Here is a 26,218-nt window from a genome sequence, read left to right on the forward strand (position 1 = left end):
CCGACTGGCTGTGATGTGGAGTGTAAATGGGAAGATCATACTCTCTCTCTGCATCTCTCGGCTCATTGCCTGGCGAAGCGTCTCATTAATTAATGATGCTTGCTATGTGTTTCCATAGCCACCCAGCAGCCTTCCCTTCGTCGAAGAGACAGATTTCTCTTTGTCATCTGTTCTTCTCTCTCCCACACCTCCCTCGCTTTTGCTGACGTTTGATACTTTGTGTGTACATTCCTTATTCTTCCCCTCTATCATCGCTTGACTGTGGATTTCCTCCTTTATTCATGTCTTGTTTTGTTTCATTCTTCACTTTTTTTCCCTAACACCAAAGAGCTTTGCAGTCATGAGCTATCGCAGAGATCTAATGCTGCGCAATTGAAAGTAAATAACCCGTTCTGTTATTTTTCTGAAAATAAGCTACTATTATCTGTGAAGCCAAAGGATCATTGCGCAGAGGTGTGTTATATGATAATTGAAGTAGATGCTTATGTGTCTGTATCAAAATGAAAGTGCTGGCAACGACACAAATGCATTTGTTTCATTTTTATATCAGGTAGAACACCCTCTGTCGATAAATGTTTTTATAATTTTTTCTACTGACAAGCAATTTGTCAGAATGTGAAACATGTATTCAACATGAACAGTTGACAGAACAGTCACTAGCCCTTTCGCCACTCAAAAGCTTACTTTTTGTTGATCTTGTACATCCATGTTTTTGCCTTGTAAACATAAACTTTGGCTTTCTGTTGCTGATTTGTCAACAGGATAGCAAAAAATGAAGAATGTCATAAACTAAGGAATCATATTCCATTGTTTTTCAGCAAAGGTGTGTTAATAAAATCATGGATTAAGATTACAACTACATAATTTTCAGAATGTTGCAAATATATGTGTGTGTGTGTGTGTGACCTTGGATCACAAAACCAGTCACAAGTCACACGGGTATATTTGTGGCAATAGCCAACAATACATTGTATGGGACAAAATTATCGATTTTTCTTTTATGGCAAAAATCATTAGGATATTAAGTAAAGATCATGTTCCAGGAAGATATTTTGTAAATTTCCTACCATAAATATATAAAACTTTTATTTTTGTGAGTGAATGCAGCACAATCACGAACATAAATGGACAACTTTAAAGGTGATTTTCTCAATGTTTTTTTTTTTTTTTTTTGCACCCTCAGATTCCAGATTTTCAAATAGTTGTATCTCGGCCAAATATTGTCCTATCCTAACAAACCATACATCATCTGAAAGCTGAATAAATAAGCATTGGTGTATAAATCTCAATTTCAAAACATTTACCCATGTGACTGATTTTGTTGTTTGTGACTGGTTTTGTGGTCCAGGGTCACACACACACACACACACACACACACACACACACACACACACACACACACACACACACACACACACACACACACATTTAAAAAACAGTTTAACTGAGAGTTTCTATACAATGAGGTGACAGTCTCTGGTTTATAAAGTGGCATGTTGGGACACCACCTTGCAGTGCGCCATATGCTTAAAGACCATTTTAACTGTTAGTTAAAGATAGTTTTTATTTAATCCGTAGCAGTTAAGCAAATTTAGCTGACAATGCATTAATATTAGCTAAATGTATCCATTTTCAATACTTTTATTACTAACTACTAGATCAATAAAGTTACCATTAAAATCTAAAATTTGATCTGTACATTGCTTAAGAAAAAATATATAACATGTACATTTATGAAAAAATGGGGATGGCAATTTCAATTAAAGATACCAGAACATTGTTAGAAAACAAGATAAAACATCAAAAACTACCAGCATAAGAATGTCTGAGAAACTGCATGCAAGATTTTGGCCGTTTTCTGTTAAATCACGGCTTTTACAAGAACCAATAGTTCAAACAGAGAGGGGGAGTAGAGTATGAAACTGTGAGGTGCAAAGAGATGTAGGCATTACTGGGATATATATATATATATATATATATATATATATATATACATACACAGACACAGACACATATAAAATATTTCTAGTAAATGGGAAATATATTGGCACAAAAATAAAAAAGGTTTAAATCAGAGTAAAAATCAGAACTACTAGAAGTGGAAAAAATGCTTGTTGTTCCTTAGTTGAGCCCTGATATTATTGAAATATAGTTAACAGTTAATACTGTTGCTTAACAGTAAAGTATGTGTCAGAAAAATAAATAAGATAAATGCATAAGATTTAGGTCACAGCTTCCAGCTAAATTTGTATGGGCCTATTAGGAACATATACATTCCATATTAGCCAGTGAAAAAGAAATGAGAATGTTTTTAATATATTCTTATACTACACCTGCCTAATACCAAATGTTACAACAGCTTGTCATTATACAGCCTGAGGACAGCCCAACTGTCCTTGTAATTCAAAGCACATATTAAACACGCTAAATATTGTTTTGATGAAAATGTAAACGTGCAAAAAGATTTCTGTGAGTATTAAGCCAATGGAAAGTCAATGCAATGATAGGAGTGTGTGTGTGTGTGTGTGTTCTGCAGCTTCAGAAGAGCAAAGAACGAGAGGAGCAGCTTGAAGATGTCATTCAGGCCTATGAGAAGATCCATATGGAAAAGTCCAGCCTTCAGCGAGACCTGGACAAGATGGTGAGAGCTCTTCTAAAAATTCATTCCCCGACATCCATGCTAAGTTTGGCTGCCGAGCGGATGGGCAGTTGCGATAATTAGCCTCTCCATGTGCTTCAGGCTTTAATCCAACCAGGTGTCCATTTGATTAATCTTGTACTATGCGTACGTCCTAACGAGGCTGTGTGAATGTAATTGGGCTCTTATATTTCCCAGCCAAGCCCTCATATAAGTGGATGATGCTGGATATCTGTAATCATATTTGCACATTTCAATTCTCAGTTTTAAACATGGGTCTCAAATGGCTTCGAATGGATTGGGACCAAAAGAGAGAAGTTTTGAAAATTGCATGATGCAAGCTTTTGAGCATCTGCGCCGTTCGCCTCTCTGAAACACTCAGCCAGCTATCAGCTGTTAGATCTACATGTCCTCATCTTTTATTGCTGACAAAAAATTCCACATAGACGTGAATATCGTGAGAATCTGCATGGTGAAAGTAATGGCTTCTTTGGCCTTGTCTATCTTTTCATCAGTCCCTCTTCGCCCGTGTTGCTTTCTCTTTTGGTGTTTCAGTTTTAATATTTTATAATCTTTTACTTTTGTGCTCATCTTTGTCCCTTTCCCTTTCCCTCTCTTCTTTTCTCTTTCTTCTCTCACTCTTTCCCGGTCTCAGACGTCTATGGTGGAGAAGCACGTCGAGCGGATTCACAGTCTAGAGTCTGCTCTGAGGCAGAGAGAAAGCTCTCTGCACAAACTCAACACACAGCTACACAACAAAGACATGCAGTATCTGCAACTACACAGCCCTGACCCGCATAGTAAGTCTTGTTTTGTGTGTGTGCATGCAGATGTTCATTTAGAAATCAGTCGGTGGTCTAGGACATGCGGATCTGTGATTAAAAACCGCTACCGTTGACTCTTTCGCTCTTGCTGTATTCACTACATAGTGAATGTCATATAGGTCTCTACAAGTAAAGAGTGCATGAAAATGTGTGTATTCGGTCAGTGCTGCACTTTGTATGATCTTACGTCACATCTATTTCAAAACAAAAAACTGGCAAAATATTTAGTGGTCTTTTAAAGGTCTTAACCATTTTAATCACAATTACAAATCACTGGTCAGGAAATGAGCAAGAATTGTACAAATACTGTAGATAAAGTAACTTAAAATAGCCTTCCCTAACTTGCAGACAGCTTTTTACTGGAAGAAGAGTCAATGTTGTCATCATTTACTCATCCTCAAGTTCTTCCAAATCTGTATGACTTCCTTTCTTCTGTTGGACACAAAATAAGATATTTTGAAGAATGCTGGTAGCCAGATAGTAGACGGTAGCCACTGACTTCCATAGCATGAAAAAAATACTATGGAAGTCAATGGCTACCGTCAACTGTTTGATTACCAACATTCTTTAAAATATATTTTTTGTGTGTTCAACAAAACAAAGAAACTCATACAGGTTTGGAACAACATGAGGGTGAGTAAACAGTTACAGAATTTTGCATGAAAAAATAACTATCCATTTAATGGCTTCAAACAGTTCAGTTGGTGAAAAATGTCTCCCAGTTCATTTGAGTTTAATGTGAGACCAAATATTCACTGTAGGATTCAATGGCCAAGGCCAAAACATAAGCCTGATGGACTTGTTCTCAAGCTCCCGGTTGTCTTTGCAGTGTGGACAGGAGCATTGTCTTGTTAAAAATAACATCTGATCCTCATTCCTCTTTAGATAACAACTTTTAATTTGTGGGAACCAAGCCATTCTGCAATATTCTCCTGTATGCCAAAGCATTAAATGCCTTTTCACAGTTAAGTAGCTCACCAATACCAGCAGCTTAAAAGGCTCCCCACACAATAACACCTCTCCCTCCATGCTTCACTTGGGTAGAGATGCATTTATTATTATATTTCTCACCAGATTTTCGAAGACTCTGCTCTGGAGATTCACCATGCAACTCGTGTTTCATTGAGATTCATCACTCCACACTCAATTCCCATATTCTGCTTAAAACTTCATTCTGTATTTTGATGTTTTTCTGAGACCGTAATGATTTTAAGTAATGCATTTGCTTAAATTTTGCTTATATCCTGACTAATATTTTGTGGTTAAGACAATTAAAAGCTTGCTGTTTTGCCATTTATATATATTTGCTATTAGTTTTATATATCAGCATGTTCATTATTTGTCATTTTATGTGCCTGCCTCATTTGTTTTCCACTCCAACAATTGTGTATTGGGTCTTTGAAGTGTCCTTTTTCATTATATTTGCTTCTCAATTTCTGTCCAGTTTTCAATCTAGCCTAATTTAGTTTTATTTCAAAGAGCCCCTCTCCGATGAAGGACTTCAAACAGACCAAGCATAGGTCCTCTTGTCCTTTTGGTCCTCTTTGTTTTTTCCCCTGATGGCAGTGTTGTGTTGCATCTCTCTCCTTTTGCCTCATTTCCCTTTTCCTTTCTCTCTTTCCTTTCACTGTCTCTTTTTATTCGGATTGAAGCTCAGAAAAGACTCTCACAACAAAGAGACTATGTAACTAAGTGGAAAGGACATGCGTTCCCTTTCAGGAATCTAAAACATTTCAGTCAAACTCAAAGGCGCTCAACAGGAGTCAGATAATCCCGGAGAACTCAAGTAAATTATGTATTTATGTAAATTGCTCAACAGAGATGTTCTGTAACCTTGTCAGAAAATAATACAAGAATTATGTCAATTTTGTGTGCATTAATGAATACAAATATTACATGCAACTATGGAGGAAAAAATACTGTGGATTTGGTGTGAGATGTAGGCGTGCAGGGGTGTGTGTTTTCTGCTTGCTTATTGCTGAACTGTCACAATAGCTGCTGGCTCAAGGACTGCTTTTCTATGAGCTGCTGAATCACAGCACCCACGCCGGGGGTGAGGAGCAGGACGCTTTGACAGGAAATAGTTCAGTCTTGTATTCTCCATCTTCAAGGTTTCTGAGCTACATGGAGTAAAGGACACATGTTGGGTGACTTTAGGTTGGATTTCTGCCCTGTTAACAATGTTGGCCCTAAAGGGCAACAACCAAACCTCCTGTCCAGATAAGTTGCCGTCTTTTCCATTGGCTGATGGAGGAGAGAATTTCCCATTACATAGTGTAGACAAACACAAAAGGTATGTCTGTTGGTCTCGCTTAAACCTGTTTTGAGTGACAGATGAAGTCAGAGATAGATCTGATGCTGTCGGACAATTTTTCTGCAACATCCAATGTTCTTAGGATGTTTCTTTTGAGGAACACCAGCAATATATCGATATTCATGAAACGATTTATTTAATTTCAGCCTTTGATGTGCCATCTATTTTAAAAATGTCATACTTAAATAACTTAAAGTTTGAAAATCTCACATTGGCATTCAAATCATTCATATTGACTTCCCAGATAGCAATGGGGATTCCCAGATAGCAATGGAGATTCCCAGGGGGCCTCATCCTTGCTTCAATTCTGGCCCAGTTCTGGCTGGGACCCCAGCCCAAAACTGGCCCACACGCTGAAAACGGATACAAACAATTACCTCAATTACCCCAGATGTGGCCCACACCCTGTAAAATGACTCTCATTTATTGATATGGCCCAGGTCTGGCCCATGCACCATAAGATAGATCTGGCTGATTTGGTCTTCTTTCTTACATTTATTTGCATATTGAATTGTGATTAGTCTGTCATTTGCATTCTGAAGGATCCTTTGTGAAAGGCTTTTTACAGATAAATTATTATTATTCATTTATATATTATTTAACTTATTTATTGCTATTTAACTTTTTATAGACATTTACACTTCAAACAGAACTCAATTTACACAGAACTAAAGTATAAAAAACAAGCTTATATTTACTTATTTTTTCTGCCTTGCAAGCTCTGATATTTCCTAGTTACTTTAATCTTTTTAAACAAATTTTGTATTGCATAGGCTGTGTATGTTGACCTTATTTTCCATCAAAATATTTTAAAGATTATTTTACTATTTTACTGATTTTGCTACATATTCTCCTGTCCTGATGTGTAGTTTTATTCATTGACGCAATGTGTTTGGCTTATCTATCTAATCATGACAACTGTCCCATCCCTAGTGCTAGACTGCCCCATGACCCTGCAGAGCTCCCGAAGTCTGGACACCCTCTCTGACCTCAAATTACAGCGCCTGGAGGCGGAGCTAGAGGAGGTACGGCACGAGGCTCAGGGGGCGTGTCAGAGGGAGGAGGAGCTAAAGGCTGATTGTGAGAGACTACGGGAAGAGCTGAGAGATTTGGAAAGCAACCAGAGACAGAGGGTCAGTGACATGCACATGCTTAAAGACATATGAACTACACATAGTCAGAATAGAGTTTTGACCAAAATAAAACTCTTAGGTAAAAGGTTCAACGGGGTTCCATTTCTATAGGATTCTAGACTCAATTTTAAAATGCCATTTATACCAAAAAAGGTTCTATATAAAGAGAAATGTCTTAAATGTTTGCATAATACTTAAGTGTTTGACGGGTTATTTAAAAAAATAAATTTAGTGAAAAGGTATGTTTACAAGCTGCTTAATTCATAAAATGTAATTCAAATTAAAAATCCATTAAATCAACTGTCAATAAAACCAAATAAATTATTTAAAACTAAATCCATAAAAGGATCCATGATGGAAACGTCGAATAGGTTCTATATAAAAACTGCCTGACAGAACAGAACCATGCCTGCCGTGTCTCGCCTTAAGGTTCTATTTAGAACCTTTTTTTTTTCTAAGAGAAGCAGATCTATTTGACTATCTGTGCTTTAACAGATAGAAAACAATGTGATGAGTAATAATAAAACAATCAAAATTCAATAAAAAAAACTTTTTCTCTCAATTATAGCCTAGTAACTGAATTTTGAATTTAGTCTCAGATCCAGCAGTGACATGACCTTTTATGCTTTTATAAACTTGGACTTCAGATTTCTTTGGAAGAAATGAATACTTTTATCAAGGATGCACTATATATTGCACACAAAAAAAATGTATCTGCAAAACATTTTCGTAATAAGAAGAAATGTTTCTTGAGCACCAACTCAACATTCTAATCATATTAGAATGATTTCTGAAGGATCATGTGACACTGAAGACTAATTCTGAAAATTCAGCTTTGCCATCACAGGAAAAAAATAAATTTTTAAATATAATAAAAAGAAATGTAATTTAAATTGTAATAATATGTCACAATATTACTGTTTTAATAAAGTAATATTTCCTTGGTGAGAGACTTTTCAACAAAAAAAAGAAGAAAAAAGAAATGTGTAACCCTTTACAAAAAGGTCTCAGTTATTAACATTAGTTAATGTATTTACTAACATGAACTAACCATGAACAGTATTTGCTCATCTTTGTTAACTTTAGTTAATAAAAATACAGGTGTTCAATGTTTGTTCATGTTAGTTAACTAATGTTAACAAATACAACTTTGGATTTTAATAATGTATTATTAGTAAATGTTGAAATTAACATTAACAAAGATTTATACATGATGTACTGTAGAAGTGCAGTTCATTATTAGTTCATGTTAACTAATGTTAACTAATGAAACCTTATTGTAAAGTGTTACTAAGAAATCTTGCTGACCCCAAACTTTTATAACATATATAGGTCAGATTGCACATAGGTAATATACAGAAAGTATAAAGCCTGACATGACTGTCTTTTGCACAGGAGGTGAGCTCCACATGTGGACAGTGTGATGTGGAGTGGATAAAGAAAGTTGGAGATGAACAGTAAGTGTCTATTTCCTTGATTAAAAGACCACAGCTGCACATACTTTTTTTGTGGATTTTGCTGCAATTGCATGGCTAGTTTCCTTTAAATGTGTGGGCCATGGACATGTGCCAGTAGAGGGCAGTATAGCAATTGGCAAGCCTCCAGATCACTTTCACAATCACACAGAAGTGGTCTAAAGTCTAACTGACGCTGAAAAGAATACAGGTGAACTGAAAGTAACCTATGTTTAAGTGAAATGGGGAGTCTTGGAAAGGAAGGTCCCAGTAATGCCTACATCTCTTTGCACCTCACAGTTTCATACTCTACTCCCCCTCTCTGTTTGAACTGCTGGTTCTTGTAAAAGCCGTGATTTAACAGAAAACGGCCAAAATCTTGCATGCAGTTACTCAGACATTCTTATGCTGGTAGTTTTTGATGTTTTATCTTGTTTTCTAACAATGTTCTGGTATCTTTAATTGCCATCCCCGCCATCCCCATTTTTTCATAAATGTACATGTTATATGTTTTTTCTTAAGCAATGTACAGATCAAATTTTAGATTTTAATGGTAACTTTATTGATCTAGTAGTTAGTAATAAAAGTATTGAAAATGGATACATTTAGCTAATATTAATGCATTGTCAGCTAAATTTGCTTTACTGCTACGGATTAAATAAAAACTATCTTTAACTAACAGTTAAAATGGTCTTTAAGCATATGGCGCACTGCAAGGTGGTGTCCCAACATGCCACTTTATAACCCAGAGAGTGTCACCTCATTGTATAGAAACTCTCAGTTAAACTGTTTTTTAAGTGTGTGTGTGTGTGTGTGTGTGTGTGTGTGTGTGTGTGTGTGTGTGTGTGTGTGTGTGTGTGTGTGTGTGTGTGTGTGTGTCTGTGTGTGTCTGTGTGTGTGTGTGTGTGTGTGTGTGTGTGTGTGTGTGTGTGTGTGTGTGTGTGTGTGTGTGTGTGTGTGTGTGTGTGTGTGTGTACATTGAGATATTTGGTTTGATATCAGATAGCAAAACTTAAAGTGCTTTTTTTACCCAAAAAAAGAGTTGAGATGGATGTTTTGCAACTATTTTAAATAATGCTCTTTGGTGTAAGGTCCTTATTTGTTGTGTATTTGTATGGTATTTATCGTATGCAGTGTGTGCTGTCTGTGCTGATTAAGTTATTTGGCTGCTTTAATATAAGTTTTGCTGAAAAATAGAAGATAAATACATATAGCCAACATTTGTTCGCATAAAGATGAAGAATATTATAGATACTAGTTTCAGAACAAAGGTCAGACATCGCTCAAGCAGCCCACATACCCATCCCTCCCACACTAGTTCATCATCATCAATATTCACATAAAAAAGCTCAGATATACACACACACACACACACATCCTCCCACCGTTTTTTTTTTTTTTTTTTTTTTTTACTGAATAGTACTGCAGCTGCTCAACAAAAGGCAAGTCAAGTCAAGTCGCCTTTATTTCTATAGCGGTTTTTATATACAGATTGTTTCAAAGCAGCTTTACAGAGATAACAGGAAAATAACGCAACAAAGTTTGTTTCCAGAAGAAAATAGCATCACAGTCCAGCTTAAGTGAGCTCAGTGATGTTTAATTTTTGTTGTAAAAAAAAAAAAAAAAAAAAAGGCAAGGTGTGTGTGTGTGTGCGCGTGCGTGTGTGTGTGTGTGTGTGTGTGTGTGTGTGTGTGTGTGTGTGTGTGTGTGTGTGTGTGTGTGTGTGTGTGTGTGTGTGTGTGTGTGAGCAAGCATGTGTGGAGGTGAGAAAAGAAGTGTTGCACATCATCTAAATCTGCTGTAAATACCTCTTTGATAGATAGTGTCTATCAAATGAGAATGACACTTGGACAGTTGAGTTGTTGCTCAGGCGTCTGTAATGATGGAAGAGAAAGGAAACTCATTATCGCTGAGTACGATGGATGCTCAGGAGCCCAGAGGGCCAAATGATGGACACAATGAGCAGAATGGTAAGAATATCCAATGCTATGGCTAATTGGCCAGCAACAGGGGAAAACTTTGCAGATCACTGGTGGTGTGAGTTGGTTAGAGCCGATTGGCCTGTGGCTTCTTTTGATCTGTGGTCTATGAATACAAATTAAAGATGAGCATCCAGTACATTGCCTATACTGAGGTCAGTTTGTTCTTTGGTATTAAGTAGTCTCAATATGAACACATGCAAGGCATGATTATGCAACTATGCTGCTGGATCTCTTTTATTCAGATATCGTTGGGCCATATGGTTATCTGCGTGTGTGTGCTTTGGGTGGGTAGAGGGCTGAGAAAGATTGTTAGTCCTCCACTAACTGAGAGAAAATTGACTAGATGTGACCTTGCACCAGACCGCTTTTTGGCGGCAGCTGACTCATTTCACTCATCTTATTAAAATGCAGTGAACTTCATGATAAGTATTTGCCCCTTCATGCATGTTTGACTCTCATCATGTTTTTTTTTTATTTAGTCATTAATTAAAATATGCATTATAGTGACTTTACATAGACAAAGTGGTAGTTGACCTTTAAAGCTTTTTGAATTTTTTTCAATTTTGCAGTGGTTAGATTAGCTTTTTTAAATATTTTTTATTATTAGAATGGTGCTGACTCAAAAATTATAAGTTAATTTAACACTGTGATGGCTACACTTACTATATACTTCTCTGTGGTTCTCAAATTCGTGCGAATGTAGACAGGTTTAAAAAAGTGAGTGGTGGCATGTGCCCTCTGAAGTGTAAAAACTGAAATGTCTCTCCTGATATATCTGACACCATCTCAAAAGTGATGAGTCTTTTTAGAATAAAGCACTGATGGTTTTTGTGAATTTGGTCTGCACAAAATCAGATAAAGTGCATTTGATGACAAAGTGTCTGTTTCCTTGCATCAAAATTAGTTGGCATGGTTTACAATAAACTTTTTGATGACTATCACAAATGTATCACTCATCTGTGTCAGGCTTACTGTGTATTTGAAAAATGTATCTTTTGAGTAAACAAGATAATATCAATACAGTATTTGATAAAATGATTAAATATTTTGTGAAATGATTATCAATGAAAGGAAAGCAACAAGTTTGCAAGTTAAGATGTACAGTTGACCAGTCATTTCTGCTAAATAAACCACCCTAATTTATTTTATTCTATACAATACTGTTTATATGACTGTTTATCATATAAAAAAAAACAATTAGACATGAAAATTGATTGAGTTAAAGTTATTTTATAATGTGAGAAGAAGGAGACCGCAGAGTGCTACGAGAGACTACCGCAGTTATGTAGGAAATCAGTTGGCAATTTTTGTGATGACTGGGGCTTTTTAGAAATTTTGTTGCCATGGTGAGTGACGGTGGCAGAGTCATATGATTAAAAACTACACTGTTTTGTTCTCTGGCACAGTCATGCGTTATGTTCTTTCTGGTGGAGCGACACATATCACAGTTAAATAGTGTTACCAACTGTCATAAACATAATTGTCAACCATTGTTATGTGCTGAGGCATATCATCTTATTATTGCTTTTATATGTCATAAGTGCTGAGGAAGTACTGCTGATATTTTTTATTGTCATTGTCAGTTATATGTGCTGTTTAGATCCAGTGCAGTTCCATCTCAGCTGGTTAGCAGGCGGTCATAGCATGATATTAATTACACTTGGTATGTAATGTTTAGTTTTGTAAATAAGTGCAATTTACAGTATGAGCCTAATTTAAACAAGAATATGGCAATGAGGGTTAAACTTGGTTGTTTTAATACTAAAACTGTTTCTTTTTCATTCTCTCTTTTTCTCCTGTTCTCTGTACAGAGTCAATCTGGCTTTGGCCTATACTGAGCTAACAGAGGAGTTGGGCAAGTTACAGACTCTGACCTCGAAACAGACCGAGATATTGCGGAAAGCCTCACAGGAGCCGGTTAGCCCAGGTAAGAGGACAAGGCATCCATATTATACATTCATTCAGAAATGTATAGATTTGAACAACTGTAATTATATTTTACACAGTCATGAACATACACTATTCGGCCAGAAGTACGTAGACTCCGTCTAATTACCGGTTTGGCTATCTCATGTAGAGTTGAAGAGGTCCGTGACTGAATAAAATTAAACTGGCTTGATTGGGTACAAGATCCAAAAATTGGATAAAGCCTGTTTACATGGTTGCAAAGAAGAAATCAGTAATTTAATATATTCCCATATGTGGCACCCAGAGCACTCAATTAAGTCCTTTGGGATGATTTAAAACATCGACTGACAACCTGACCTCACCGGTTCTCAAACGTTTTGCCATGTAGTGTTAAGAAGACCTGATTTAGGTAATAATCATATTTTCATACTTTAATGAACCTGTAAGACTTGAGAAATTAGAAAATGCCGGACAGTCTGGTTAAGGAGCGACCAGACCCTGAGAAGACAGGATCTTGCTGGAAATTACCATTTGAACTCACCATTTGAGACAAAAGTCTCACCTCCGAGTCATCCTAATCTACATTTCATTCCCTCATCCCTCACCCCCTCTCTCTCATACTCAGATCAGCTGAATTCACCCAAGAAAATATATAGTTTAATGTGAATGATTATCATCAACTTTATACATATTTAGTATCATTTGAAATGTCTCAGTGCGACTGGTACAAATGTCTCATTTCCAACTAAGTAAAACAAAAGCTAATAAGGTTTTTAAAAGTTTAGGGATAACTGGCATACAAAGGAAGGTGGTCTCTAGACAAATGGTCTTCTACCGCCCAAAAGGTGTCAACTCTGAATGTAAATTCCCATTGTTAGCAGATGTTTCCATGTGAAAGAAGTTTCTGTATATATAAGGAAATGCAACGAGAACATCGGGGCTTTTCTGTATTTAAGATTAGCCTGTGAGGCTGAGAGTAAAACTCTCAGCTTCATGTATAATGTTGGGTTTTCATCTCTTCTCTTTATTCCAGAGCATTTGATGTTTTGAATTGAATTGATTATGAAATTGGCATGATACATTTACCTGACATAATAAATTGTTACATTTGATTATTCTAACTGACTTTGACATTATTTTCAGATGAGTCAGATGAAATAACGAGAAAATACATTTTCAAATGTATTGCATTTAATCCAAAAATGCTTTGCCTCGAGAAAAGACAGTAACACGTAGAGACCTTCCGCGCTGGTCGGATGCCGGACTTTGGGGCGATCGAGCGTGAGCCTACGAACCTCTTTTGCGATAGAACCAATTTGTCAACCTCGTCAAAATTCAGCACAGTGAACATGTTTTTTTAGCATTGCATGCTTGTTTGCTCTCGCTGTATTCCACAAGGAATATTTTTGCTGACGTCTTGATCGTCTCTCACGTTGAGTGTCTCTTCTTTAGAATTTGAGAACATAAACAACACCCCCCCCCCCCACCCCACCCCTTATCTTTTTAGCACCTCTGCACTCAACCACACAACCATTGATATAGGAAACTAGACCAAAAAGCAGAAGCGGATGGGAAAAAAAAACAACCTACTGATTCATAGATAGATGGACTGATTTTTCGAAATAGCTGATTGCAATCTCGCGATTGCAGGAAGCTCAGTTATATGCACGTTAGACTTATTATTGAGAGACAGATGCATCTTCTGTACAAGATCTTTTATGCCCGTTACTAGTCAGAAACTTGTGTAGAAGTAACCTACCACAGGTGCTGGGGGTGAATGCACAGGAAAACAATATGAAAATATCTCAAAGAGGAAATGCGAGGGGAAAGAGGAAGTCATTACAGACGTCTATCAGTCCATTAGGGACTGTTTTCTTTACACTGCCTTTCAAGATATTCTTCCGGTAACAAAAGGAACTAAGCTAGCTACCTTTAATTTAACCAGATATTCAAACTATTTCAAGATATTCTTCCGGTAACAAAAGGAACCAAGCTAGCTACCTTTAATTTAACCAGATATTCAAACTATTTCAAGATATTCTTCCGGTAACAAAAGGAACCAAGCTAGCTACCTTTAATTTAACCAGATATTCAAACTATGTATAAATGAATTTTACCACATTATTTTAACAGAAACTTCATGTAATTTGCCCATGGTGTAGTTTGTTGTTACGGAAAGTGCATAATCACAATGTGACTTGCTCATTCTGACTATGTTTATGCTGTGTATTTAAATCTGATTAATCTTATATGTATAGGATGTGTCTGAGTGAGTTAGTTAACACGCTAAAAAAGCACTTCAGTGTACATTAACTCTTCAGCTCGCACGGGTCATGTATTGTTGGTCAATCCTTGACATTATTGACTGATTAAATTATTTGAAATTATCATATTTTTTCTCTACTTTTATTGTTAAAAAACAATAAAATAGCATGGTGACATTTAATTTCATACCGACTTTTAGAAGTAATTTTGTTAACAAGATTAACAGTGATCTCAAGCATTTATCCAACGTGGTTATGTTTAATGTCTTACTGCTTATATTTAACCTATAGAGCTTTTTTCACTTTTGTGTTCATCTTCTAGTTCAGCGCCACTCTCCTGTCCCTCACCAGAGGCATTCGCCCGTTCCGCAGCGGCATTCCCCCATCCAACAGCGTCACTCCCCCATCCAACAGCGCCACTCCCCTGTGCCCCAGCGGCGCTCCCCTATCCTGCAGCGTCTCTCTCCGGACATGCACCGTCGCTCACCTCTGCCTGAGCTCAGCGACGGGCCCGCTTCCTATTCCTGCAGGCCCACTTCCCACCACCTGAGGGCCAGTTTCCAGGGAAGACGCAGTTACTCTGAAGTAGCCGATCCGTCGGCTTATCAACGGCCACCACGGTTTACTCTGGACCCGGTGTCCACGCTGCCGAAACCTCGACCTTATGTCGACAGCTACCACAAGCAGAAGCAGCAACAGCAGCAACAACAACAGCAACATGGAGGAAGCCAGCACATGTTAGTTCAAAGACAGGGCTCTCAGTCCGGCGATGGGGGATTGGCTGAATCTCCACGGCTGTCCAGGGAGCTGTCCTTCCACCACTCAGATGTGTCCCACTTGCATTTCGAGCCTCAGCCCAGCCCAGCATCTCTGCATCCATCCCCACAGCCTCCGCAGTCCTCAGAGGATGAGGAGGAGTGGTCCTGCCCTCATCCCATCAGTCCACCGCGAACACTGGGGGTGTCGAGCCCCTCATCGAGCTCCAGAGGCCCCGCCTCTTGTTCCGCTTTCCCCATTCCTTCCCATCCCAACACCCTAAGCTGCCACCAACCTGGATACCTGCATGCAGAGCACGCCCAGTCGTGGCCGTCCATCAACGTGAGTAGCAAATCAATGGGCAGAGTAACCATCCCAGGGTCATTGGAAAAACGTGCCTGTGGCAACATTTCTGCAAAATGATATTACATTGCTTCTTGCACATTTCGTGACGCATTGCAAGCGAAATTATGCAGGTGAGCTACCGAGTAAGTTTACTATGTCAAAAAAAGCCAGGCACATGGAGCTGTTTATGTGAAGCAAACATTAAAATGTATCAGTTTACAAACCATGCACTATGGTGAAAGCCTTTTGAGGTCATAACACATTATTGTGCAAAGTACAACGTGAAATTAATTGATATTAATTAATAATCTGCCCATGTAATCATAATCTGTGTGAAAATGACTAAAAGTTGTTGGTGTTTTACTGCCACTACTGTATATTTGAGCTGGAAACTGTAGTAAATTGTATCTATAGGTACGTTTTTTGGAGTTTAGGTGGAGAGGCACATTTTTCCAAAGAGCCTATGTTGAGAATAACATAAAGGTGAAATGTGAAATTTCTGCATTTGCGAAACCAAACTGAATTACAAATATGTTTTCAGACTGGATTCCTTAAATTTGTGCAGAATTCAGAATGCTTAAAAAAAATCCATTAATTAAAATGAACTGAATAATGTGTAATTTTTAACTAGAAAGGAAAGGTTTGTTAAGACAAACTTTGAATGGTGGCTTGACAAAGCCATGTCTTAAAGGATTGGTTCACTCCAGAATTAAAATGTCCTGATAATTTACTCACCCCCATGTCATCCAATATGTTCTTGTCTTTCTTTCTTCAGTCGAAAAGAAATTAAGGTTTTTGAGGAAAACATTCCAGGATTTTTCTCCATATAGTGGACCAACGGGTTTTAATGCAGCTTCAAAGGCCTCTACATGACCCCAGCCTAGGAATAAGGGTTTTTATCCGTTATTAAATTATCTTTTATATACTTTTTAATCACAAATGCTTGTCTTCCACTTGCTCTGCGATGCACGTCCACAACTTCATGCATTAAGTAGTCATATTGGAAAGGTCATGTAGGTGAAAGTACCGACCCAGTGTTTACAAAGCAAATGTGCAAAGACTAAGTCAAACACCCATTACAAAAAAAAGTAAAACAACTATGTCGGATGAGTTTGAGGTTGGAGGAGAAAATGAGAAGCGTTTTCCATACTTCTGCCTATATCACACGTGACATTTCCAACGTGACTACGTAATGCGTGAAATGGTTAAAAAGTATATACATTTTTACTTTTTTTTAAATAAAAATGCCCAATTGTTTCGCTAGATAAGACCCTTATTCCTCGGCTGGGATCATGTAGGGCCCTTTGAAGCCGCAATTTGGACCTTTAACCCATTCGTCCACATTGAAGTCCACTGTATGGAGAAAAATCCTTTAAAGTTTGAAATGTCACCGAAATTTGTTTTCTACTTTACATACACTTTTAATTATCAAAAATTGATTTCCCAGAATGCAATTGTTTGTTAAATTTCTGTAATTCAGGAAAATCCTTTTCCTGTAATTCTGATTCAACTTCCTATGGGGTGTGGCCAATTAAATTTAAATTAGAACTTAGAAATGTCTTGAAAGTGGCACAGAGGAACAGTGTTGACCCATTTCAGGGAAATCAATCTTTAGTTTGTGCCAGTCAAGCTGGGAAAGAAGATGTTTATTCAATGTAACATTGAATAAAATACACATTTCACCTTTATTGTATCCGTTTTAATGGTGGATTTTAAACATTATGGCTGTCAAACATATCACTGTGCCCTTTACAGCTGTGGATGGAGACCGAGGAGGAGGGTGACGTCAGGAGCTGCCCGTTGTGCCAGCTAATCTTCCCTGTTGGTTACCCTGATGATGCCTTGATCAAGCACATTGACTCGCACCTGGAGAACAGCAAGATCTGACACCCACAGCCACGCCATGACCTTCCATTGTTCCGCAGTTACATTCATCCTTCGCTCCTGGTATTTTTAGCTGGGTGCCTTCAGACAGAATGTAGGCGATGCACCGGTGGCCAGTCTCGCAATTTGTTAAAGTGAAACGGAGATCAATGATAACCTACACAGCTCCGATATGTAGTGAATGGCTCATATCTCTATATATCTCGCTTCGTTTTAACACAAATTTCTTGAAATTGGTGACTTTCAATTTTGAACACTGTCAGCAATTACATACACCAAACTCGCTCTCCAAAAAAAAACATATTGCATTATTAAGGCTCTTTTAGCAATTGTTCCCATGATTATTTGCATTATTTACACTTTGATGTGGTCACAAAATGTACTTTGTGTGCCATATTTAGGTGAACTGAGAAGATATGATGGAGCTATACAGGATGAGTATGAGGGAATATTAGACACATGGCCAATGGTTGCATCATTTGAATTTCAGCACTTTATATACGCACTTAATATCCAGTTTACCTTTACCAATATTACTAACACTAAGGCAAAAAAGTAAAACCTTATAGATATAATTTATTTTTTAATACTCCAGGGTTTCGCCCTTATATATATCTTAGTTTGGCAGGACTTCCCTTTAACAAAACTAGATTATTTGTAATTATCTGTAAATTCACAATCACATCTATTTTGTTTGTCTTCCAGGGTGTCCGGCTGTACAAAGAGGGAAGATTTTTTTCTTCCCTATAAGATATTCTTAAAAAAATGTCCTCTCATAATATACATAATGATTGCAGCTCTGTACACACAGTTTTAGCCAACCACTGACGAAACACCAGTTACTGTTGTTTCTCAAGACAGAAATACTGTGATTTCTGTAGGATGGTTTTTGATCTTTTTGATGTAAATTATTTCCGAAAAATTGCTTTGACAAAATAATATATTCTTCTGATCACATCACGGAGCGCGATCAGTTTTATCCGTTTTTTTAATGTACTGTAAATGTTTACCTGTATTTAAAGCCAATTATATGTATTAACCTGTAAATTCAGCTATATAATATAGATATGTATTTTGCAAGCTCTGATAAGAGCAAATGGATTGCTAAAGATTAAAAGAAAACCATTGGAACTGCTAATTAAAGTTTTGTATTGTAATCAAAACGATAAAGCCACCCAGTTGAATTAGCTAACTATCTTACTTTTCCCTATTCCTCCAGGTGTACCCTATGCTTTATGTTTAAAAGTCTTCTTTATTGCTACTTTCCCTGATTCTGCAGACTTTGTGAAATCGAGGGCACTGGATATGCTACTAACCCAAATACAGAGGAACTAAAATGGGAAAGTGGCACAAAGAAGTCATTGCCGGTGCACACATGCGAAATTACAAAGCCAAAAATAGCGAAGAGCAAAATGAGAAGCTGTACGCTGTCTGTCAAATAACTGGGTGGAGGAGGTTTCATCCAATTGGTCGTCTAATTTTATGTGGTAACCGCTAATATTCTGGAAAATACCGTCCCAGATGTTGTAAATATGAATCGTCTATGATGTCACCATTAACTATTCCATGAAAGACTGACAAACAGATGTGGATAAACTGAAATACCATCAATACAACCAAAGACACAGTCTGCTTGTTTTTCATTTCTTTTCACATGATAACCACTTCAGGTTATATTGAAATACGGTGCAAAACTGGAACATGTGGGAAAACATTTTTTAATGGGTAGTGTGCAGACGTGGAAAGTCACAGCTAAAGTGTAAAGCCAATCCATTTCTGCATAATCACACACAAGTTTCCTTGTCTTGCAACCTTGTCCACGAACATGCAGTGTAGATGCAAAGTAAAACGTCGGCCACTATTCACAAAGATTCGCTCAGGAGTTATTTAAAGAGCTGTTGCTGTTTCCTTGCTCCTCAAAACAGTGTTTTCTCATGCAAAGGCACATTAGCCTGAATGCTTTTCTGGATGCTCAAAGTAAATGGTCTCTCTTTTGCCCTGTAGTTTGGTGTGTGACTTTTTTGTGATATTCTTAAATAACTCAGGGGATAAAACTTTGTGAATATGGCTCCTTGACCATACCGGACTAACCTCCACAGGGACAACGTGACAACTCGCCAAACGTATTGAAGAGCTAAGAGGACAATAAGTAGAGATATTTTGTCATAGAAACAAGGTTCTGTAAGAAAAGAGGGGGGAAAAAGAACATTGAAAATGAATGCATATTGTGTCAATAATTCTTCTGTAAATACTATAAAAATAAACTGGAACATGCACTGATTGGGTGTCTTTTTTTTATTGTATTTTTTTATAGGATGATTTATATAATCATGTTTAAATTTAATCTATCCTCATAACAATATTGGGAATATCATAACCCATTAGAGTAATTTGTTTTCACAAATGAATGGAGACCATATACACACAATTTAGTGGAAATGCTTTCGTTGAAAAATGTGCTTATACTTTTTTTTTTAGATAATGTTGATTTGTTGCATATTTTGTTTATGCAGTGACATTAAAACATATATATATATATATATATATATACACACACACAGACAAAACATTAGAATATCGAGCGAATGTCGTTGATAATCTCCTGACAAGGCTACATATTAAGGTCTGGGTAGATTAGATGGTAAGAAAACAATCAGTTCTCATAATCAACGTGTTTGATGCAGGAGAAAAGGGCAAAAATAAAGATCTGAGCGACTTTGACTAGGACCAAATTGTTATGGCAAGGCGACTGGGTCAGAGTATCTAAAATGGCAAGGCTTGCGGGTTGCTTCCGGACTGCAGTGCTGAGAATTTACCAACAGTGGTCCGAGGAGGAACAAACCACCAACCGGCGACAGGGTGTTGGGTGCCCAAGGCTCATCGATGCACAAGGGCAATGATGGCTATCCCCTCTGGTCCGAGCCAACAGAAGGTCTACTGTAGCACAAAATTTAGCTGCAGAGCAGTCAGAGTGCCTATGATGACCCCTGTCCACCATCGAAAGTGCCTACAATGAGCATGTGTCCGATGAGTCCCGTTTTCTTTTACATCACATGGACGGTTGTGTACGTGTGCGCCATTTACCTGGGGAAGTGATTGCACCAGGGTGCACCGTGGGATGACGACAAGTCGGTAGTGTTCTGCTTGGAAACCCTGGGTCAGGCCATTCATGTAGATTTAAATGTGCCACCTAAACACTGTTACAGACCAGGTACACCCCTTCATGACAATGGTGTTCCCTTGTGGAAGTGGCCTCTTTCAGCAGGATAATGCACACTGCATTCATTGTTCTGGTATGGATTGAAGATTTCAAGAGTAAAACTGAGCGGGTCAGTGATGAGTGTGGGGGGATTTTATTGTTGATGGATGTGATTTTTACATTTGTGTACATTGTTTGTTTGCGTGAATGCATGTTGAAACTAAATTGCATGTTGTCGTGGCCTGTAAATTCCCCAGATCTGCAGATGTGCTGGACAAACACCGGTTCCACCTCGAAGACTACAGGACTTGGACAGGACAGGATCTGCTGCTAATGTCTTCGTGCCAGATACCAGGACACCTCTGTAGAGACCATGCCTCAGCATGTCTAACGGAGACCATGCCTCCGTTAGTCCACGGAGCTGTGGACTAACAGCATATTAGGCAGGTGGACATAATGTTTTTGGCTCATCGGTGTACATATATATATATATATGTAATAACAAAACAGTATATGCATGGACATTTGGATTTTTAGGGTACGTTTACACAACAACGATGTACTAAAAATGGAAACGTTTTTTCTTTGCATTTTTTGCATACAGACGACAACATTGTCAAAACGGTACCCGTTCACACAGATCTGTGGAAAAACAATCTATTCCTGCTGCCTGTCCAATAGTTGGTAAAGAAACACTACGGCTTACAGACTGAACACGTTATACGCATCCGTATGACGCCACTGTTTACACAAATTCACATTTTTGTAGTTCACAGAGAGACTTGCACTTTAAAGCCGTTGTCAACACACACAAAAAATGTATAGGCCTTCAAAATTCCGCTGTCGTATAAATGAATGGCCAAAAAGCACAAAAAGTTTTCTGTTTTTAAAAACAGGATCCTTAGAAAGAAACTTTTTTGTTTTTTCCATTATGCTGTTTATATTCATTGAATATATAGTGACAATAGAGATGGTTTACTCAAAGTGCTTTTTAAAACTCTCATCTGTTTTCCTCTAATTCCCCCCACCCCACTTCCGACCCTTTGTGTCATTTCTGTGCCACATGCGTACACTCTTTCAGTGAGAGATACACTTCTCTCAAGTTCACAGGATGGCCCGCCCATCCGCTCAAAACCACATGCTCTCCGTGAGCTTAGTACTCTCTCTTTCTCTCTCTTCTTCCTCCTTTTCTCTTTCTCTGTTTCTCTCTCTCTCTTTGCTTTTCTTTTTTGACACACAAACACAACACATAGGCACCTCAAACATTTCAGCAGATATGGGTCAAATTTAGGTTTTAGGGGTATTAATTAAAACTAAAGCACAAAGGGAAGTCACAGCCAAGTTGATTTATGAATTGTAATGCATTTGAATTTATGAATTATAATACATTTCTAACATTACCATAAGTACACATTTGCTTTGGGGAAAGTTGATAAGATTCCCCTAAATAGATTTTATAATTTACCCTTGACTCTGTAGCTATATATGAGAAAAGTGTAAGTGTATGTATGTATGTATATATGAAGAGTTCAGATGCAAAAGCCTCTAAGTGCCATCTGAAATTTTCTTCTAGAATGATAATTTTTATAAAGCTTGTATATTTACTGTAAGTTAGGTAATTTCACTTAAATGACAATTAATAGGTAATTTGCATTGCCATTTAAGTGAAATTATTGAACTTAAATATACAAGCTTGATAAAAAATGATCATTCTAGAAGAAAATTTCAGATGGCACTTAGAGGCTTTTGCATCTGAACTCTTCATATATATATATATATATATATATATATATATGTGTGTGTGTATATACTGTATATATATATATATATATGTGTGTGTGTATATACTGTATATATATATATATATATATACTGTGTATATATATATATATATATATATATATGTATGTATATGTATATATGTACATATATATATATGTATGTATGTATGTATGTATGTATGTATGTATGTATGTATGTATGTGTGTATGTATGTGTGTGTGTGTGTATGTGTGTCTGTATGTATGTGTGTATGTATATATTTCTTGTGAACCTTTTCTCACCTTGTCTCCATTTGTCTAAAGTTCCTAAATACTATAGATCACGATAAGAGCTTGGCATTTTGCGGTTAACACAAATATCTCTTCTGGCGTGTTTTTGACGTCATCTTCACACGTTTGTTGAGACCTTCCACAAAAGGAATAAAGGTCTCAAAACTAAACAATTGGATTAATTGGATTTACATTTATTCCAGTGATAATGTACTGCATGTTTACAAGCTGTTTTCATAAAATTGTATTACAAAAATAATAATAATATTAAAACTAAATTAATTCATTAAAAATAAATCAATAAAATGATCCATGGGTTCCCTAAAAAATGCTCTATATATGCATGCCTGAAAAAAACTAATTAAGGCTCGATATAGAACCTTTTCTTCTAGTAAACATGTTGTTTATCCAAATCTTCTAGTTTATCCATATGTGCTTGTTGAACATTTCATTTCAAAACCGTGGGCATTAATGTGGAGTTGGTCCTACCTTTGCTTTTGCAGGCTTTTTGCAAATCAGTCAAGTTCTTCCACACCATACAGTTCATAATTTCTTTATGGACCTCACATTATACAGAGGCATATTGTCATGCTGGAACACTAAACATACACCTGCTAGTAATGGGTGATGTTGGTAAATGTTACATCTGAAGATTAAACTTTAATTACTTCCTTGTATGAAACCCTGGAGGTTTTAGGATCAAATTGGCTTGATTGGCTTGCTTGATAATCTAACTCTTCCATCTCAGGACCTCAAAACGCTCTTCTTCTAGAGCTTTTGAGGTCCTTTTTATATTCAAATGTTCATACTTACACAATACAGTATGCCTAAAAATGAAGGAAATTTAAAAATGCATAACAAGAGCTGTAAAACTTTTGCGGGCTTTGGCCTTGCCACCCTGGTCAAATAAAGCTACAATGACCACAAGCTGCCAAGCCGTATCGCTGTACATCTGTCTGTTTCCTTAATAGCCCATTACAGAGAACTTAAGATAACAAAACCAATCATATTTAAAGATTGTCATGTGAACTGGTCCCAGTGTCTTTTGGTTTAGTATTCTAAATATTAGTCATGCATTTTACAGTTTTTCTCAGTCGCTTTGGTGCATTTCTCAGATCAGAAATGAAATTCTCAAAACTACTTGTTCAACCTCTACATCATCTAGTCATTTGTGCGCATCATAAAAGCAGTTTCTCATTCTTTTGAACAAGTTGTGATTGCTTTTGTACATTCATGCAATTGATTATGTAAAATTGTCTGCTGTTTCCTACATTATCATTGCTAATGCCACGTTGCTCAGAATGTATTAAATAGTTCTCTTTGCAATAGTCTTACCCTTCAAAACATCTAGTCATTAGTTCATTGTATAAGTCATTACAGTTTTTCTCAGTCGCTTTGGTACGTTTTTCACATCATCCCTAACATGTGCAAAATAATAAGTGCATTTCTCAGAACAATTTGTACAAACTGCAATATACAATAGATGTGTTTCTAAAGCTAGTCAGTCACTATCCTTAGTACATCTCTCAAAAGTAAATATTCATGCCACTGATCATGTCATTGAGTCATTGTTCACGAACAAGGTCGTCAAAATGTTTAGGCATGTTGTCAATGTAACTGTGTACTTTGACAGTATTACCTGATGTAAAAGGCTACAGTTTGGATGACAGTTACTGTATTGAAAATGCACTTCTATGGCATACGTATATCAATTTCAACAGTACTATTTACATATTACTGTATGTGGGTTATTGATTGAAAGAGACTGGACAGGATTTTGTTTTTCACAGCTTTTACCAGTGCTACTTTATGGAAGAAAAAAACAAAATAATTTACACCAAGAAAAAGACAAGGGGCACAAAGGAAAAAAAAAGCTAAATTAGAAAGAAACACAGGAAACACCCCTAAGGCACAACTTTGCCCGCAGCACTGTTCTAGTGCTGTCTCTACACACCCAGATGTTCCTGTCTGTCGGTACACATATTCTCATCCACATCACACCGGATATTTTCCCTTCCAATGCAACGTGGAAAGAATTTTTTGGAATGCCTCATCCATCCTCTGCAGGCGTCTACTGTGGTGTCCTCACATGCTGCATCCATTGCAGCCAGCAGGGTCATCTGTGTGTGTGGCTGACGATCGTACACCTTCCACCTCCATGCTGAAAAGAAGTCCTCAATTGGGTTAAGGAATGGTGAATAAGGTGGGAGGAATTCTATGAGCATCCTCGGGTGGGTCACAAACCATTGCCTTATGATGTTTGATCGATAGAAACTCATAAATGACCACATACTTTGGCAAATCCTCTCTAAACAGACCCCTCTCATCATCAGGGATGAGAGCCATGTAGAGAGTCTCTAAAAAGTTGAGTAGATGCTGGTTGTTGTAAGGCCCTATAAGGGGGATATGGGTGTTAGGACACCATGCTCCGAAATAGCAGCACACATGGTGATATTTCCTACCCGTTGTCCTGGCAAATCCACAGTAGCTCTGTGATCGATGATATTCCGATATACCTTCTGCATTTGGTCAGGTTGAAGCCAGCCTCATCCACGTATACAAAGTTGTGAGAGGGTTCACTTGATTCCAACTCCATTATACGCTATATCCCAGAACACACAGTTGAATTTGTTTTGGTAAGGAAGAGTGACATAAAATGTACATATATTGCATGTTCCTTCCACAGCAATGGAAATGTGTGCAGTTTATGCTTACTGTACTATGTATCACTATAAAATGTTGCTGTAAAGTAGTTACATAGATATATGTTTTACCTGTACATACTGGTACCGTAGCTCCTTAGAATGAATAGAATAGAATGAGGCATTTATATAGCGCTTTCATATGTACTACTGTACACCCAAAGTACAACGGCGCCAGTGCGCTCACCACACACCAGCTATAGGTGGAGAGAGGAGAGAGAGTGATAGAGCCAATTCAATGTAAGGGGATTATTAGGAGGCCATGATTGGTAAGGGCCAATGTGTGGAATGTGGCCAGGACACTGGGGTTACACCCCTACTCTTTACGAGAAATGCCATGGGATTTTTAATGACCACAGAGAGTCAGGACCTTGGTTTTACGTCTCATCCGAAGGACAGTGCTCTTTGACAGTATAGTGTCCCCGTCACCACACTGGGGTGTTAGGACCCACACAGACCACAGGGTGAGCGCCCCCTGCTGGCCTCGCTAACACCTCTTCCAGCAGCAACCTGGTTTTCTCAGGAGGTCTCCCATCCAGGTACTAACCAGGCTCAGCCCTGCTTAGCTTCAGTGGGCAACCAGTCTTGGGCTACAGGGTGATATGGCTGCTGGCGTCCTTAACTCTGTCCTCATTCCTTTGGAATAGTACACGGTACAGTGGTTTCATACTCATCTGGTTTCTATGCAGCACCCTGTCGATGGTTGAGATGCTAACCGTATGGATGTTTTCAAAACATTGTTGTCTTCTATAATGGTCCTTTGT

At 37.6% G+C, this 26,218-nt stretch overlaps 1 protein-coding gene across 2 annotated transcripts in view; it reads left to right on the forward strand.

The window, feature by feature from the left end:
• The window catches only part of tbkbp1 (TBK1 binding protein 1), a 44,689-nt gene extending 24,907 nt beyond the window's left edge, over positions 1 to 19,782 (forward strand). For both annotated transcript variants that reach the window (XM_082151246.1, XM_082151247.1), the window contains 7 exons: positions 2,537 to 2,641; positions 3,294 to 3,438; positions 6,710 to 6,909; positions 8,305 to 8,366; positions 12,157 to 12,272; positions 14,840 to 15,615; positions 17,374 to 19,782. In XM_082151246.1, the coding sequence (XP_082007372.1) occupies positions 2,537 to 2,641; positions 3,294 to 3,438; positions 6,710 to 6,909; positions 8,305 to 8,366; positions 12,157 to 12,272; positions 14,840 to 15,615; positions 17,374 to 17,505 (1,536 nt within the window). In that variant the 3' untranslated portion in view covers positions 17,506 to 19,782. The remainder of the gene's footprint in view (positions 1 to 2,536; positions 2,642 to 3,293; positions 3,439 to 6,709; positions 6,910 to 8,304; positions 8,367 to 12,156; positions 12,273 to 14,839; positions 15,616 to 17,373) is intronic.
• Positions 19,783 to 26,218: the final 6,436 nt, after the last annotated feature.

The sequence above is a fragment of the Leuciscus leuciscus genome (assembly GCF_965113295.1).
Source record: "Leuciscus leuciscus genome assembly, chromosome: 21".
NCBI classification, from domain to species: domain Eukaryota; kingdom Metazoa; phylum Chordata; class Actinopteri; order Cypriniformes; family Leuciscidae; genus Leuciscus; species Leuciscus leuciscus.